The sequence below is a fragment of the Diceros bicornis genome, chromosome 3 (assembly GCF_020826845.1).
Source record: "Diceros bicornis minor isolate mBicDic1 chromosome 3, mDicBic1.mat.cur, whole genome shotgun sequence".
NCBI classification, from domain to species: domain Eukaryota; kingdom Metazoa; phylum Chordata; class Mammalia; order Perissodactyla; family Rhinocerotidae; genus Diceros; species Diceros bicornis.
Genome location: NC_080742.1, coordinates 44,099,383 through 44,119,014, shown reverse-complemented (window position 1 = coordinate 44,119,014; position 19,632 = coordinate 44,099,383). Strand labels below are relative to the sequence as shown.

The following is a 19,632-nucleotide window of genomic DNA, read 5'->3' as shown; positions in this document are numbered from 1 at the left end:
TTCAAATATTATAAAGAAAAATATTTTCTGCAAATGAAGAGGTTAATGTTTTCACTATAATATTATAGCACTGTAGATGTTGTGTAATATACTTATTTTTGCTAAAGAATTTCAAACTTACAAAAATGATAAAGTCAAACTTGCTTTTCAAGACCAGTGCTGCTCATGTCTTAGTCACAGACCAGTACAGTTCTATGATCTCTTTGCTATTGGTTTATGACAAGTACAGATATTGAGAATAAAAATTTGAGAGAAATAATTTTAGAGCAATTTGATAGAATAATTTTATATTTATTGCAACAAAAAATCTAAAAAATTGTATTTGTATTTTTTTGTCTTTTTAAAATATCCTTTTTCTAGTAATTCATTTTTATTGTGTTTTACAAAAGAATTGGTCTGCACTGGATTGGATATTTGAAAAAAAGAACTGTCCCTTCACAATAGTCAGAGAAGCACTATATTATAATATAATTAATTTTGTATTAAATGGGACACTGTCATATTTTGTTCTAATAACAAACAATGGTACCAGGTGTCAGAGTTTTAAAAATATTTTATGAGAGAAGTCTTCTATCCATTAATTCAACTTCTGTGTGTGTGTGTGTGTAAATTAGGAAAAGATTTCCATTATCTGTGCAATCAAATACATATCCAGGAATCAATATTTGAGAAATGCTATAATCAGGTAACAAAATATACTAGATGATAGACAATAAAGCAATTTTTCAGAAGTTGTTAAAGAGTAACAAAGGAGGAGATCTCTAGACACTGGGGCTGTTGCATTTTTGGCAAATGGCTGATAATGAAGGAAAGATTAATAGAATCACAAAAAGTTAGAAATCACAGACTCCTACTTTTTTGTTTTGACAGATGAGCTCAGAGTAAGGAAGAAAGTGTTGGAATTAAAAAGATGACTGGTGAGTGAGAACTGCAGTTCCCTTTATGTATACAGTTGACATATATAAATATATCCTTGTTGCTATTTTGTAATATCCAGAATCACATAGTATTAGAGTAAGAAGAAATCATTGCTATCATATAATACAGCTTCCAAATTTTACATATAAGACAACTGAAGACTTAAGAGATTAAGTGAATGTGACTGACATTGCCCAGTACTTAAAGAAGAAAGACCAGGAAGATTAGAATCCAAGTATTCTGACTCCCATTTCAGGATTTTTTTTTTTTTTTGGTGAGAAAGATTAGCCCTGAGCTAATGTCTGTTGTCCATCCTCCTCTTTTTGCTGAGGAAGATTGGCCCTGGGCCAACATCTGTGCCCATCTTCCTCCACTTTTTGTACGTGGGACTCCTGCCAGAGCATGGCTTGATAAGTGGTGTGTAGGTCTGTGCCCAGGATCTGAACCTGTGAACCCCAGGCCACCAAAGCAGTGTGCATGAACTCAACCACTACACCACCTGGCCGGCCTCCCATTTCAGTAATTTTATGTGGCACCATATTATGGGAGACTTTTAAGTGAGCTACCATATTAATTCCTCAAGAAAAGTCTTCTACTCAGTACCTAAAGTAGTATATTTCATAAGAATGAAGCTTTGCTTCTCATACGTAAATCAATGAAAAAAAATAAAGTTTATTTAACAAACTAGATGATTAACCATGAGGATAGGAACAGAGAAATTTTGCCAAGTAAAGATAATGTATCTGGGTGAATGATACAATTTATGCAAATTAGAGAATTTTAGAGTTAGAATAAACCTTAACTAATCTATATACACTGACTGGAACTACTGTCTACCCCACCCATCCACAGAAAGAATGGCAATGAATCCAAACCCCAAATGTCTATGTTTTTGGACTCACTAAACTGCGCTGACTTATAAAAACAGAAGTTATTTCCTGAGTACTTCTATAATTCAGGCACCAAGCTAACCCTTGCTTCATAATAACTCTGTGAAGAAGGTACTACTATTAAACCCATTTTACAGATAGAATAATTGAAGCTCAGAGAAGTCAAGTTGTACATGTTAACATTGCTTATATGAGATTGGACTTGGATCTGCTTATATACTCCTCATTCATATTTCTTAAGCCATATTGTGGTCTCGCTAATCATTCAAGGTGACATCATAGGCAGCCATGAGGGCCCTGGAGTCAGACTGCCTGGGTTTAAATCCAGCCTTTCCTGCATACTAACTGTGTGTCTCTGTGAAAGTTACTTAACCTCCCTGTGCCTGCTACTTCCTTTCCTGTAAAATGGCGCTGGGGCTGTGGTGAGGAATTCTAAGTATTTGGCATATAGTAAGGACTCAATAAATGTTAGCTATTATACCAAGTGTCAAGGAGCCAACTCAAGCTAACGTAGGCCTCCTGGCTGTCTTGGGACAGCAAAATTATTTTATTAACTCTACCATCCCTAATCTCCCTGTTTGTAGGCTCTCCGTCTGGTGGGAGGAAGGCAATCCAGCTTCTACAGAAATTCTCAAAGAAGTCATATATTTCCTGCTGAGGTAAACAGGCTCGGAAATCTCTCCACGCCAGAACTTGCTTAGAGGTATCAGCCTCTGCTTCTCCCAGGGGTTGTCAGCGTACTTTATAAATAAAAAAAGAGAAATATTTGAAGATGGTAATGAAATTATAAAATTGTCATTTGTAAAATTGTAAACAAAATCAATATTCGTTATAAGAATCTCTGAATATCATACTTCTATCAACAAATGTATTGTTAGAGCAGTGGTTCTCAAAAATGACTGGACATTAGCTTGAAAAGCTCTTGGGGTTCGGGTTAGAGTTGGGGTGACCCAGAACCAACTACATCAGGCTCTCCAGGGAGTAGAGTTGAGGCATCAGGTTTTGGGTTTTTTCTTAAAAGCTCTCCCCAGGGAATTCTAATGTGCAGCCAAGGTTGAGAATCTCTGGTTTAATGCAATCAAGTAAAAAATATTTCCTGGGATTGAGTCTGGAAATCTGTATTTTCAGAAAACAACCAAGATGATACTGATGATTGGCCATACTGGGACTCGCTGGTTTAGAACACGTAACACCCCAATAAAATAGCTGAGGGCGTATATTTACGGTTATGAAGTCTGAGGAAACATTGCCAATGGAGCTTTCAGACAGAAAATACTTGGTAATACTTTGGATTGCAGATCATGAAATTGGAAATAGGTTCTTGAGATCTCACTATTTCCTAAACTATAAACAACATATAGGAGTTGGAGGTTTAAGGTGAAATTTAAATGTGCATTTCACCTCCCGTTATACTTAAATCATAACTCTTAACATTGAACCAATATAATTTGTCTTTTACCTACCAGGAATTATTTTCATATGCAAATTGTGTGAAACTCAGCCGTTGTAATACAGAAGAGACAGCACAAAAATCACAGCTATGTAGCAACCAAGCAAAAACAGTGCTGATTTATGAAACTTCACAGACTTGGAAATAGAAACAAAGCACTAAATATTCATGAAATCCCAAACAGTGCTTGCACATAAGTTACATCTCAGTGATCTGTAACTTAGTTATAGGGACAAAATAATAATCTGAGCACATCCAAACATATGGAACCTGTCAAGTGTTAAGTTTCACTAATTTTTGGTCTTTATTTGGAGTCATAAATAAATTATGTATATGCTGTAAATGGTTGGCCATAATCTAAAGTTCCCAAAGAAAAGTAAACAAAGATTTCATCAGCAAAACAAGAGTAACTATGGATAGAAGAATTTAATGAAAATCTTCTCTGATTGCAATGTTTTTAAAAAGTGGTAAAAGCTCTCTTCACAAGACACAAGTGAAAGAAGCAAGTAAAATTCTGTCATTCAACAAAGCAACATGTAAACCTATCATGCAAACAGAGTTAGAATAAGAAAATCTGTGCCACGTACTCTTGGGATTAGTGATAAATTCAAGAAATAATCGGATAGCTAATACAATAATCAAGGGAATCTTAAATTTCATTGAGTTGCCTTGCCAATTTTGGTTCCAGTTTCATAACATAATTATCCCAATTTTATTTAACTAACTATTTGTACTAATGACACATGCAGACTTCAAACATAAGCACTATGCCTGCAATCCACACTTAAAGTGGAAAGATTGAGAGTGTATCACTGGTAAAATTTAACAATTCAACCCAAGATCTATTTATTTATTTCAGACACACTGGCTTTTTAAAAGAAATATAATTCAATTACTTGCTAAAAATCCATTCTTTTCATCCTTTGTGCATCCTGTGTTTTTTTTTTTCCTTCAATGTGTAATAAACTATAATTAACCCCAAGTAGCTCTGAAACATAGTGCTGGTCTTGAACAACTGTGAAAGAACTTGTTTAATTAGAAAAAATTTACAATCAACATATACTCTGTGTGTGTGCATGTGTGAAGGGAGGGAGTTTGTTTTCAAATGGCCTTAGTTTACCTGGGACACAAATGAAAGCTCAGAGATAATGTATCACCACTATTGAAATGCTTTTACTGTTCTTGAAAAAGCAGGTGTGATTAACTAGGATGTATAAACAGTAGTTAAGCATTAGGAATGTGAGGTGACACATCCAGTATAATTCACTGGGTCAGACCCACAGGAGCACAAAGTGTTTAGATTCAGAGGTTTAAGAGAGAGATGTGGAGAGTAGCAAGAAGGATCAAAGGATTTAAAAATAGAACCCATAATGAAGGCCTTCACAAAATGAGATTATTGAGCAAAGGAATTTTTTAATAATGGTTCTCAAGTATATAAAGAGGATGATATCATCTGCTGTCCATCTTTATTGAGGAGTAAATAAGCAAGAATGAGATTAAACATCGAGAGAGTAGATTTAAGCGAGATATAAGAGAATCTCCCAAATGAGTTATATTTTTAAAAAGAGCAAATCATCAAAAAGATCTGTGGAATTTCCTTCCCCAATGATATTTATAAACAAGGCATATATTTCCTTGTTCAAAATGTTTCAGCAATGTCTTGCTGGGAAGAATAGTCTACTATCATAGAATCTCAGGGTAGAAAGATCATGTTTCCCAATCACCATTTATTGCTTTAAAATATACTAAAAATGGAGATTTAATATATAGTTACAAGAATTAAACATTAAAATATTCAAAAGATTTTATGATCTCTAGTTAAAATATGCTTAACCCCTGTAAGATAAACTAAGGAAAATGAGAAACCATCCTCTTTAAGTTAACCAATAATTTTCCACATGGACTTATGACTAAACTTTTTTTAAGGGACCTTACACTATGCTTATATGTGGAGAAAGCCTGCTATCATAAGCGTGCATTACGATGTCAGTACCTTCTCAACTATCACCTGACGTAGGAGTCCTTGAGTAAAGACTCACTCTGGTTCAAGGAGTCAGATGGAACCATGCACTCCTTGGAACAGGCATGTGACCCTCTCATCACAGCACACATGGGAAAGAAATGGACACAGCAATAATTTGCTGGTTCTGCTACACTGTTGTTATCTCTCCAGGAGGAAGATAAGTGGCAAGTAAAGAAGAATCTGGAGCAGGTCTCCATGTAGACCAAGTTCTGCTATCGCTTTTCAAAATTTTCAACACTTGTAAGTACATGTGATATACCTATAATATATAAGGTACCGTTACTAATGGCTTATATTTGTTCTACTTATTTAATCCTCACCTTCCTAAGAGGTCGGTACTATTATTGTCATCCGTTTCACAGATGAGGAAACTTTGGCAAAGATATGTTAAGTAATTTGCCCAGAGTCGCTCAGATACTAAGCTACTGAGCCAAGATTCAAACCCAGGCAGTCTGGCACCAGTGTCGGCATGCAAATCCATAGCCTCAAACTGCCCCTCTGCAGTTAGGTTAAACTTAAGCAAATAAGAAATCAGTTGTGTCCATTCTACTCCTCCTACTTGGAAATACCATTAATCACTATTTTTCTAGGCCCCAGACACAGAGCAGAACTCTCCAAAGTTAGTGAAAGTGAAATATTGCTTTAAAAAATATATAATTTTCAAGAAATAAAATAATAGCCTATTGTCATAAATTCTTTTATTCACTGGCAAAACCTCTTTTTTCTATCTACAGAAGGAAGAAAACAGATTGACACTAATAAGCTGTTTCTTGTTTTTCATTGTAGTTTATTTGAAACAAGAGCTCATGAATTGAATTGATAAGAAGTAAATTAACATATAAGGATACGAAGCAGAATGTATTTACACAAAAAGCGACTGTTGGTGAAGTAAACTGCTAAAGTCAACAACAATCACAAGTAACATTTTTAAAGACAAATTACAGGGAGGTAGTATCTAGAATATACATTCATTACATGCATTTAGTCTGTCTTATCGCTGACCTTGAGTTTATCACAAATATAAGTATAACCTTGATTTCAAAGGTCCTAGCAGACATGGGAAAACCAGGTTGGAAGTGTAAATATAACTACAATGGCACAAGCTTACACTAGCTAATTCCAAAAATTAGCCCCGTCTCCAAGGGTCCCTCAGTGGGCTATTTTTGACAATTTCTCAGACTACTGGTTTCTGTTACACAAGACCCTGCAGATTCATCCACTCCAGTCTCTTCATCAGCCACCACTGCACGGCCACTAATCTTCCTGAGATGGCTTCTCCCCAGGGACAGGCATTCTCTGCCAGAGGCAGTTGCTGCTTGCTGCCTCTACCATTCTGCCCTCAGGGAGGGGATATGAGCACAGGTTCATCCTAAATTTTTGATACAAGCGGTAAGATTAGCTATAATTATCTTAGGTTTTAGTTTTATAGACTTCATGGGTCAAGAGCAAGGGCCTGCCCAAGGTGAAGAGTCTCATAGGAGACCTTCTACTCATTAAATTGGGACCCGAAAGCTCTCTATCTTCAGAATAACAGTGAACCAGAAGTAAACCTGCCTCCACAGTCCATAGCAGGAAGAGATAACTTGTTGGTGAGCACAGCAGACAGCAGAGAAAAATAGTGTGAGAAAGGAGGGTGAAAGGGGAGGCGCAGATCCCTGAGAACTTGGGACCTCAGGCTCCTTGCATAGTTCTGCAGTCTGCAGTTACACCACCTGGATCGTCCAGGGAAACTTAAGCGTTGTACGTGGTTTAAGGTGGTCCCAGGCTAACAGAAACTCCATAGAGAAGTCAGAAACAAATTCTCTATGGAAGAAGAAACGTTCATTCTAGACTTCAAAGAATTTCCTCAAATAAAATTTCATACACCACGAGGGGACATGGTTAAACAAATAGGCACAAAAGAAAAAAGCCAGCATGAGCAAGAAAAATAGACAGCAGATACAAATTCCAAAAACTTCAGATGTTGGAATTACCAGGCACATTTTATAAAACAGCTATTACACTATGTTTTTAAAAATAGTTTGAAATAAGAACAAGTTTGAAGATATCCTCAGAGAACGATGAACTCTAAAAACTGCCCCAGTAGAATTGAAAAAAAACTAAACAAAATGTCTTCAAATGAAAAATACAACTAAAATTAAGAAATCAATAGATATAGATACATATTAGAATGGCCAAAATCTAGAACACTGACAACACCAAATGCTGCTCAGGATGTGAAGCAACAGGAACTCCCATACATTGCTGGTGGTAATAAAAAATGATCCAGCCACTTTGGAAGACTGGCTGTCTTCTGTACCATATGATCTTACCATACAATCCAGAAATCACACTACTTGGTGTTTACCCGAAGGAGCTGAAAGCTTATGTCCACACAAAAACCTGCACACAGATGTTTATAGCAGCTTATTCATAATTGCCAAAACTTGGAAGCAACTAAGATGTCCTAAAGCATACATAAACTGTGCTACACTCAGACAATGTAATATTATTCACTGCCAAAAAGAAATAAGCTATCAAGCCATGAAAAGACATGGAGAACCTTAAATGCATATTACTAAGTGAAAGAAGTCAATCTGAAAAGGCTACATACTGTACGTTTCCAACAATACGACATTCTGGAAAAAGCAAAACTATGAAGACTATAAAAAGATCAGTGGTTGCCAGGGCTGAGGGAGGAGAGGAGAGATGAATACGCAGAGCACAGAGGATTTTTAGGGTAGTGAAAATACTCTGTATGATATTATAATGATGAATATATGTCATTATACATTTGTCCAAACCCATAGAATGTATAACACCAAGAGTGAACCCTAAGGTAAACTATGAACTTTGGGTGATAATGATGTGTCAATGTAGGTTCATCCTTGGTAAACAAAAAATGTACCATTTGGCAAGTGATAATGATAATGAGGGAGCCTATGTATGGGTGGGGGCAGGGAGTATATGGAAAATCTCTGTACCTTCCTCTCAATTTTGTTGTAAACCTAAAACTGTTCTAAAAAAATAAAGTCTTGAAAAAAAATCGACTGGTTTTTTTTTTTCTTTGTGAAGAGATTAGCCCTGAGCTAACATCTGTTGCCATCTTATCTAAATTTGTAGATAGTCAATAAGCCTCCTCTTTTTTGCTGAGGAAGATTGGCCCTGGGCTAATATCCGTGCCCATCTTCCTCTACTTTATATGGGACACCACCGTATAAAGTGGCTTAATGAGTGGTGCATAAGTCTGCACCCGGGATCCGAACCTGCGAACCTTGGGCCACGGAAGCGGAGCATGTAAACTTAACTGCTATGCCACTGCGCGGGCCCCAAATCAACTGTTTTTATAGCATAATAGAGCCGATGAAAACAGATAAGAAAGCTGGAAGATAGGTCAGAAGAATGGATGCAGAGTGCAGCACAGAAAAAAAATTTTAAGGAAACTATGAAAGAACGGTTCACGGAAAATAGAAAGAGGTATATTTTAGGTTTCATCAGAGTTCCGGTAGGAAGTGAGAGAATTGGACAGAGGCAATATTTAAAGAGATAACCAATGAAAACTTTTTCCACAAGTAATGAAAAACGCCAAACCACTGATTCAAGAAACCAGGGGCCGGCCCGGTGGCGCAAGTGGTTAGGTGCGCACGTTCCGCTGCGGCGGCCCGGGGTTCGCCGGTTCAGATCCCGGGTGCGCACCGACGCACCGCTTGTTAAGCCATGCAGTGGCGGCGTCCCATATAAAGTAGAGGAAGATGGGTATGGATGTTAGCCCAGGGCCAGTCTTCCTCAGCAAAAAAGAGGAGGATTGGCATTGGATGTTAGCTCAGGGCTGGTCCTCCTCAACAAAAAAAAAAAAAAAAAAGAAACCAAATGAATCTCAAGCATGTAATACTCAAAAAAATTCCAGATTTAGACATATAACAGTGCATCTACATCAAAAAGAAAGAAAGAGAGAGGGGAGGGAAGGAATGAAAGAAGGAAGGAAGGAAGAAAAAAAAAGAATATCTTAAAAAGCAGCCAGAGGGAAATGTATTATCTTCAAAGGAGTAACTTTAAAGGAGGCTGAGTTCTAACTAGCAACAATGAAATCCAGAGAGACAAAAAACGATGGCTTTATGGGCTGAAAGAAAAGAACTGACAACCTGGAACTGAATACCTAACAAAAATATCTTTTAAGAATGAAGATGAAATGAAGATATCAGACTAAAGAAAGAAAAAGAGTTTTTCACCAACAGTACCTTAAAAATTTGCAAGGATATACTTCAGGCAGAAGGCAAGGGATCCCAAATGGAAGGTTTAAGATGCAAGAACAGAAGAGGAGCAAAGAGAGTAATACACAGGTAGATATATCTAAATGAACATAGATTATGTAAAACAATAACAATTATGTGGTTGTGGAAGTGAAAAAAGGAAGGAAGGAATGAAAATGATAACACCCCGCCACTATTTGTCAGGAGGGGATAAATGAAGTTAAACAACATGAAGTTAAATGGCATAAATTAACACAAAGTTAAATGACATTTATAAGCAACACATCTAATACATAAACATACCGCAAGGTTGAAACTAAAAAATAGAAAAATAAACCAAATACTATTTAAAAGATAGCTAATATAACTAATATTATTACAAGACAATTGCCTTAAATAGAATTTAAGGCATTACTAGAAAAAAAGAGTATTACTTTAAATGATAGCATCTCAATTCACCAAAAAGTTACAATAACTTAAATTTGTAGATAGTCAATAAGCCTCAAAATATGGTGAGAAATGAAAAAGAGAGACATATACGGAGAGATATATACCAACAATCACTGTGGAAATTTTAACATATTTCTCTCAGTATTTGATAAAATAGACAAAAAGTTAGTAAAGATATTGAAGCTATAAATAACATCACGAACAAACCAGATATAATGTGTGCACATGTATATAGCACCTAACCACTCCAGAGTACATATTTTTTCTAGCACACATGGAATATTTCTGGAAAGTGACCACTTAGAACCATAAAAAATGTTTCAGTAAATTTCAAAGGACTTAAATCACACAGAGCATGTTTTCTGACTACAGTGTGATTAAACTAGAAACCAAAAAACAACAGCAAGATATCTAGAAATTCCCAATATGTTTATTAACTAAGAAATAAAGTAAGTAATTGCTGAAACAAAGAAAAAATCGTCATCAAAATTGGAAAAGAGTTTACCTGAACACCGACAAAAATACTATAAAAATATTACACATAAATCTTCAGTTAAACAATATTTAGGGGAAAAATATATAGCTTTAAATATTAATAAATATTAAGCTAAGCATACATCTTAAGAAGTTAGAAAAAGAACAGCAAAATAAACACCACAAAGAAAGGATGAAAGGAAATAATAAAAATAATCTTAAAGTCAACAAAGTTTAAAACAGGCAGCCAGTGGAGTACATCAACAATTTCAATCATTAGTTTTTTGGAAAAGACTGATAAAATTAACAGACTTCTGGTGAAATTGATCAAAAAGAAAGACAATAATTACAAAAATCTAATACCAGAAATGACAAAGGAAATCATATTAAAAATGCTGCAGATACTAAAAATATAATAAGAGGATATTATGGAAAGCAGCAAGTCAGCAAATTTGAAAATTTAGATGAAACAGGAAATTTTGTAGAAAAATAAAACTTAACAAAAGTGACAAAAAATTGGAAATCCTGAATATAACCAATAACCTATAACCTGAATGTAACTAACCATTAGAGAAATCAAATAAGTAGTCAAAAATCTTCTGGCCCAGTTCCACTTAATGTCATAACTTATACAACTCTACCATAGGATAAAAAAAGACTAAATGCTCTCCAACTCATACATAGCTAGCATAATCTTGTTTTCTTAACCTAATAAGTAAAGACAAGAGACTCATGGGCCAAATTCTCTCCTAAAGATACATGAAAAAATTCTAAATAAAATATTAGCTAACTGAATCAAGCAATATATAAAAAGGATAATATATCATGATTAAACTAGGTGTATCTCATGAATGTAAACTCTGTTTAACATTAGAAAAGAAATCATTGTAATTTACCATATTAAGAGATTAAACAAGAAAAATCTTATTATAATCTTAAAAGATGCAGAAAAAGTATATGACATAATTCAAGTCCCTTTCTTGATTTAAAAAAAAAACTTTCAGCAAACTAATAATAGAAAGCACTTTCTTAATCTAACAGAGTATTTCCTGATAGAGAATACAAACATCACACATAATGGTAAAATATTAAACGTTTTCTCTTTTGAGATTAGGAATAAGGCAAGAACACCCACTGTCATCACGTCTAGTCAACCTGACTTTAGAGGTGCTAGCCAGCACCGTAAGGCAAGAGGGGGGAAATGTACAAGGAACAGAAAGAAGGACTATAATTGCCATTTATTTCCAGATGATACGATGGCTTATATAGAAACTTTTAAAATTCTTAAATAAATTTTAAGAATGGACACAATATTTAGAATATCATATATATTCCTATGTAGCAATTAGAAAACATTTTTCTGTAGATACCATCAAATCATATAAAAATGAAGTACCTGGAAATATCTAAAAAAATATAGAGAAAAATATATTTAAGAAAAGACTTCTACAGAAAAATTATATAAACTTATTGTCATTTTAAAGAGCAATTAAATGGAGAGAAATAGCATGTTTATGGACCAGAAAACTCAACATTTTAAAGTCAATTTTCCCTGAATCGATTTATAGATTTAATGCAATTCCAATCAAAATCTCAACAAAAATTATTGTGGAACTTAAAAGCTGATTCTAAAATTTATGTGGAAGTATGAAGGGACAAGAATAGCCAAGACACCATTAAGAAAGAACAATACAGAGGCCTTAAGGTTCTACTCATTCTAACACACATTTGAATAGAGAAATTCTTTTGGTTTTGCTTACTTTATTTTGTTTATAAACTGACAAACAATGCTTTCCTCCCAAAGGGCAATATCAAATCAAACTAGCAAATACTCTGTACAACGCTTAGTATCATCACAGACAGCCAAGTGGTTTTCAGAGTATGACAAAGATCTCTCTCAGTGATGAATACTGTAAGAAACTCAAGAAGGAGGAATTGTATAATAAATAGGAGAGCCTCTTAGCTTTCATTCAATTCTTAGTGGGCTAATAGGTAGAAATCGTTTTCTAGATGTTCAAAAGTTTAATGAATTTTTAAAACTCCCCAAATAACAAAAATTCACATTCTAAGTGTATTTTTCAAAGTATTTCTGGAACCTAATACAAGTATTTTAAGTTGACGTGTGTGTGTGTATGTGTATTGTTCTTCAAGGATTAGGTGATATTTGAAAGCAATATTCATACATAGAAAATAAGGATGTGAAAAGAAAAGATCGCAAAGCAAAATAAAATACGCGACATTACAAGGGCTAGTGAAATGAGTAGAAGCAAAATAAACCAACTATACCCAAATGGCGAAATAAATGTTGGTGATATAAACCAGTGGTTCTCAAAAAGTGTGGTCACCAGAACGGCAGCATCAGAGTTACCTGGAGTCTTGTTAGAGTACGAAGTCTGAGGCTCCACGCCAGACCTACTGACCAGTAACTCTGGGGAAGGGGCTCAGGAATCTGTATTCTAACACTTCCCTCCTGGTGATCCTGATGTCCTTGAAGTTTGAGAACCACTGAACCATTCCAAACCACACGACACTCAATTTTCACTTATGCCAATGGACAACTGGTCTTAATGTTTATTATGAGGATTAAATAAATGGTCACAATCGAAGAGAAAAAAATAAAATGTCTTTAAAGTAGGTTTGAATAGCATAAATGGAGCTTGCATTTTGTCAAAATATAATTGAGTGTCTTTTTACTAATTTCATGAAACTAATATTCTACATAAGAAGGGAGAGATCCATATCAAAAACTGCTTTGAGATACTTAAAAATATTTCACATAAATATTATGGAAATATTTTCTTATTTGCAATTTACTAGTTATGGAACCTCTCCATATAGTGTTTCTTGTGTCATAATAATTATATATCATTTAGCACATGTAACCTCATCGTTATTCCAAGATTATTATTCCATACTAAGATTTTTAAGTTCACCAGAAAATTTTTTTTTAAATTCCAAAGTGTCCTTTAAAAATACCCTTATGAGTCTAACATAATACTCAGAATTAAAGTCACATTTCCAAATCACAAAATTTGCTCCTTTTCTCCTGTTTGTTTCACTCAACTTTATTTACCTAATCATCATCTTCACATCTATTGTACAAAATGACAGATTCCCAACCAAAAGCTCAGTAAACACATACCATAGTCAACTTTAATTATAAACAATCACAAAACAAAGTTTAAAGCATTTCTACCAATGTAAAGCTCTGTGGGAAACTGTTTTCTCAAAGTATTGTGGATGATTATTCTGAACAAAGTAAACGAGGTAAGTTAATGTTACAATAATGATCTGGAACTATGAGTCAAATGAGTAAGATTAAAGGCACAAAGAAATCTTTCTAATAAACAAGCATAAAACTGCTGGAAAGAAAAATATGTTCTTTGTTTGAAATTAACTGCCAAACATTCTCAACCTACACAAAGTTGTCATAAAGGACATCTAAATCTGTCCTTGTTTGTAACATGTGTTGTGACAAGATTTGACAGTTTATCAAAGAACCATAATTGCCACCTAAACATCTAGCATTTTGTCAACTGCAAGTATGTTTAGTGAAAGCATTTATTTCACTTAAAATACAACAACCGTTTTTCTCCATTTTCTGAAAGAACTGACTGAATTTCTTTTCTTCTTAGCTGATCAAACTGCATCAAGGCTTTCTTTGAATTACTTATGTTGGAATTGTGAAGGGTAAAAGAATAATCAGTAAAGCAAGAAACTATTGCTAAAGTAATATATATATTCTGGGTATTGATTCAAAAGACCTTCAAAATACAACAGTTCTCACAGACCTGTAGAAATGACATTTAAATATGTTTGCCTTGGGAGGAGGAAAGATAAAGCATTTTCTCTATATCACAATTTTCAGTTCCAGAGTAATTTATTAAGAAATGATGTCTTAAATAGAGAAGATGTGTTGTTCAATAGGCATCATTCCTACCTTAACTTTTGTCAGAAACAGTTAATAATAAGATAGATGTCTTTCTCAACCTACAGAGACCAAAGTAGACAGGAGCTGAATCCTCTTGCAATAGATTTATGTAAAAGAAATATCAGAGTAATAAAGATATTTCCATGATACTACTAATGATTCATTTCTTTCTGGAAATAATTTTTAAAACTAAAAGAATTTTCCAGTCTTGAGTTTGGGGTTTTCTTCTTTGCTGTAGTTGTTTGATAAAAGAGTAAAATTTTTAAACAAAAAACATTCTACACAACTTTTTAATTTTTCCTTCATTCTGATAAACCTCAAAGAAGAGGCCTAGAGCGGCCAGCCCTGTTGCCTAGTGGTTAGGTTTGGTGCATTCCGCTTTGGTGGCCCCGGTTCGTGGGTTTGGATCCCAGGTGTGGGCCTATATCACCCATCAGCCATGCTTTGGTGGGGACCCACATATAAAATAGAGGAAGATTGGCACAGATCTTAGCTCAGGGCGAATCTTCCTCAGCAAAAACAAAAGGCCTAGAAGTGGGATAGGGAGAAAAGCCGTATTTGGCAATTCAGGGATACCACATTCTAGTTCACACTCTGCTTTTAATTAGCTGTTAGATCCCAGGCAAGTTGCTCAATTTCTCTGGGCCTTGGTTCCCGGTCTGTGAATTGGAATCTTAGACTGGGTGGTCTCTAAGGCCATTTCCATCTTTAATATTTTATAATTCTAGACAAATCCCTGGAACTTTGAGGTGTTGCAATAGCCAGAGCTTAGAGCAAAAATAGTAGCAAGACAAAAATTTCTCCTACTTAACACCTCAAGGAAAATGCAACCAGCTATGGGTTTTTAATGTTTACATTAGCATTCAGTCCTATTTAGGTAATATTAAGTCTATTCAAAAATCTGTTTTGTTTTTCTTTAAAAACTGAAAAATGTGTGACATATTGAGAGCACTAAGAGAAAAATCATTTCCATTGAAGCTGCAAGTACTTTTTAGTGCTGCTAAATTAAGCCACTGAGTTTTCTTTAGAAATTACTGTATATAGTCTGGCTGAGGATGAGAATTATATAGTATAGGTGAATCTGTTGATTTTATGATAGGAAAGAACAAGAATGAAGGATTGTGGACAGAAAAGAGCAAGCATACACTGTCAACCATGAAGAGTCTGAATCGAAGAGAAACGCATGTTGATGTCAGGGAGAGATGTGATTGATCAGCAGCAGGACATTTTGATTTAGCCTTTTTGACATAGCTGTTTATACGGCTTTATAATAACAGCAAATTCAATATATAAAAACACTTTTTTCTAGCAAAGTAACATGTTTCACAGACATTGCCAAATCTTACCCATTTCTGTTGCCTCCCTCATTCCTTACCCCATTCTTGAGCTCCTTCTACCCATGAACTCAACCCAGCGGGGAAGCTCAAAAGTAGTGGGAAAAAATACATTCACCAAATTATTCAGTAGTTTCAAAATATGAAAAGTGATGATTTTGTTACAGGCTAAATAAAAATATCCCAGAACCAAATGTCAGACACACAATTAGCAATAAAACAAAATGTATGATCTATATCTGATGCTTCCATTATTTTTATGACACAGCTTGTTGCTGAAATTCCTGGTATTATGGTCCCTTCCACTTCTTGCCCCATTACTCAACTCTCAATGCACTTTGGAAGCTGTGTACTTAAAATTCGCTAACAAACACTTAATCATCATATATAATTTGTTAGTCTGTCTTTAATAATAAAAGTAATGAGTTCAAATACCACATTAATAGATGGCAATAAAATGTGACAGTCCTCCTTCATCCCCAGCTCCCACCAACCTTCTCCCCTCTCCAAAGATAATCATAATAAAAAGGATTTCCATAATGACTTGATGCTTTGATTATTAATTTTAAATACATAAATATTATCCTATGCATATTTTTGTGACTGGGTTTTTTGCATTTAAAAATATCTAGGAGACAGTTCTATCTGACTACACATAATCAATCTCTTTAATGGCTGCCTATATGCAATACATTATTTGATAATTCACCTATCAATGGACATTCCAGATTTTGCTTTTTCTAGAGAGGTTACTATTTGTCATTCACCATCTTATACCCTGTAAGTGGTACAACACCTGACACACAGAGCGCTTCAGGAAATATTGACTGAATGTTAACATTAACAATATATGAATTCATTTAATTCATGACAAATACTGTTATCAATATATTTTGGGGGGTGTTTGTGAGTCTTTCTATTGGGTAGATTCCTAGAAGCAGACACACTGAGCCAAAGGTTATTTGCAAAATTTCCCTTGCAAAATCTACATACACGTTCTAATAGAAGGAGTTATCTATCATAATTTTGGCCTACCTAATGAGTAAAAATAATTAGCATTTTCTTGATTACTAGCATTTTTTTATATGTTTATTACTACTTATTTTTTTCCTGTGAATTGCCTATTTATACCATTTTCAAACTTTTGTGATGATCTATTTCCCACTCAATTGGAAAAACTCTGTCTAAAATATATTTTAGACACTTTCTCCAGTCTGTAACTTTCCTTTTAAACTTATGTGTCTTTTGCCTTGTAGAAGTCTTATACTTTTTACATATTCGAATTTGTTTAATCATCCCTAGGAAACTAATACAGGCACAGATAAAAAGAAAAACAATCCATAAACTGAAGAAAGACATGATTGTTTAGTTTAAAAGTGTGAAGTAGGTACCAAGTAGGAATTTTCTAAAAGACCCACGGGCAATTGAGAGCAGCACGCGGCCAGAAGGGGCCTCAACAGCCGACTAACAACCGGAAGCCGTTAGTTAGAGTCCCTGGTCTGACTTTCGTTCCAATCTCAGTGGCATTGGTGATCGCTGGACGAAGAGTGCCTAGGGTAGTTGACCAAAATGCCAAATATCAAAATCTTCAGCGGCAGCTCGCACCAGGACTTATCCCAGAAAATTGCCGACCGCCTGGGCCTGGAGCTAAGCAAGGTCGTGACCAAGAAATTCAGCAACCAGGAGACCTACGTGGAAATTGGCGAGAGTGTGCGTGGAGAGGATGTCTACATCGTGCAGAGTGGTTGTGGCGAAATCAACGACAATCTAATGGAGCTTCTGATCATGATTAATGCCTGCAAGACTGCTTCAGCCAGCCGGGTTACCGCAGTCATCCCATGCTTCCCTTACGCCCGGCAGGATAAGAGGGATGAGAGCCAGGCCCCAATCTCTGCCAAGCTTGTTGCAAATATGCTGACTATAGCAGGCGCAGATCATATCGTCACCATGGACCTACATGCTTCTCAAATTCAAGGCTTTTTTGATATCCCAGTAGATAATTTGTGTGCAGAGCCAGCTGTCCTGAAGTGGATAAGGGAGAATATCTCTGAGTGGAGGAACTGTGTTGTTGTCTCTCCAGACGCTGGTGGAGCTAAGCGAGTGACCTCCATTGCAGACACGTTGAATGTGGACTTTGCCTTGATTCACGAAGAGAGGAAGAAAGCCAATGAAGTGGACCGCATGGTGCTGGTGGGAGATGTGAAGGATCGTGTGGCTATCCTTGTGGATAACATAGCTGACACTTGTGGTACAATTTGCCATGCAGCTGACAAACTTCTCTCAGCTGGAGCCACCAGAATTTATGCCATCTTGACTCATGGAATCTTCTCTGGCCCAGCCATTACTCGCATCAACAATGCATGCTTTGAAGCAGTAGTAGTCACCAATACCATACCTCAGGAGGAGAAGATGAAGCATTGCTCCAAAATACAGGTGATTGGCATCGCCATGATCCTTGCAGAAGCCATCAGGAGAACTCACAATGGGGAATCTGTTTCCTACCTATTCAGCCATGTCCCTTTATAATAGAATAACTTTGGGGTTATTCTACTTTAAGATAAAATATAATAAAAATGAAAATATACCCTGCCCGTTGTTTTCCTTTGGTATTTGATAAAAAACTCAGCAGAAAACCCATCTTGCTCCAGTGTGGCTTTCTACATTCCACATCAGGTGCATTACAGTTTATCTTAAATTGGGGAAAGACAGATTGAGAATAATTGCTGGGATTTCCTATCTGGGTTGTCACATTCTGGCTTCTTTGATGATTTTGTGAGCTTTGCAGTTTTAACTATAGTTCAGCTGCTGATTTCACACTTTGAGGGTGTTGTGTAGAGCTGTATGAAAGTGACTGGGGAAGCTTTACCTGTGAATGCTTCAGGGTTTACTTTGTTCAGAGCAACTAGCAATGCAGCCAACCCAATCCACCGTCACCATCACCACCCCTCCACCTCCCCATCCCCTACCCTCTCCTATTCCCTGTCTTCTGCACCCCCTTCCCTCCCTATTTGTCACAAGTTATTCAAGATCTATGCTAAATTGCATTAGGAGCCCTGGGCAACCCCAAATCTAGATCACCTGTTTGCTGAGCACCATGCAATGCAGGAGAAAAGCTTTCAGCTTGAACAGCTGTTGGGTAGGATCAAGAGAGGAGGCTGCAAAGTGCAGCAAATGCTTCTTGAGAGGAAGAAGAGGAATCTATCACCATCTGTTTGGAGACTATGTATCTTGGATTCTCCGTTATACCTGTTCCTTTTGATTTAGCTTTACCTCCAATCATCTTGACCTTTTCCTGGCCAAATATCCTGTTGGATCCAAATAATCAGTGTACCAGTCTTCTGAAAAGCAAATCCATTCCCTGCTATGTAATCTCCAACATTTGCATTAGATGTATTTGCTGTAGCTTAATCTTAGCTGACTACCACTATGGTAGTAGATTTTAGGTGGTCTAGTAGTGCCTTTTGATTAAGCATTTAATTTTAATCTCCTTTGCTTGTATTTGGTTGGCCTCTCAGATGACTTCAGATTTATATTTAAAAATTGATGCTATTATCTTTTATAAGAGAAAACAATAAAATGTCTGCATGTGTGTGGAAAAAAAAAAGGTCTATATCTAGATATAACATGAAATTTCTGCTCTCCGAGAAAATGCAGACAGGCCCTAAAAGTTTCTAAAAAGTAGAACATAAACAAGATAGTTTTAAACAATATTCAGATTGCTATCAGACCTCTCATTTGATCTCCCAGGCAATAAGCAAAATGGGGCAATATTTTTGCAGTTCTGAAGGAATATTATTTTTAATCTATTTCTGTGCCCAGCCAAACTATCATTTAAATTTGAGGACAAAATTAAGGCATTTTTATATATTAAAGGACTCAGAAACTGTACCACTATGAATGCTTTCTGAAAGTATCACTTGAGGATACTGAAAA

The 19,632-nt window shown here is 35.7% G+C and overlaps 1 protein-coding gene across 1 annotated transcript; it reads left to right on the top strand.

Annotated features, from left to right (window-relative positions):
• Positions 1-17,268: 17,268 nt before the first annotated feature.
• PRPS1L1 (phosphoribosyl pyrophosphate synthetase 1 like 1) lies at positions 17,269-18,228 on the top strand. Its single transcript, XM_058568802.1, has one exon. The coding sequence runs from the start codon at positions 17,269-17,271 to the stop codon at positions 18,223-18,225; it is 957 nt and encodes a 318-aa protein (XP_058424785.1). The 3' UTR covers positions 18,226-18,228.
• The last annotated feature ends 1,404 nt before the right edge of the window (positions 18,229-19,632 follow it).

What these genes read in the sequence shown, in the direction of transcription:
- PRPS1L1 (XM_058568802.1), top strand. Translation starts at nt 17,269, where the DNA reads ATGCCAAATATCAAAATCTTCAGCGGCAGCTCGCACCAGGACTTATCC.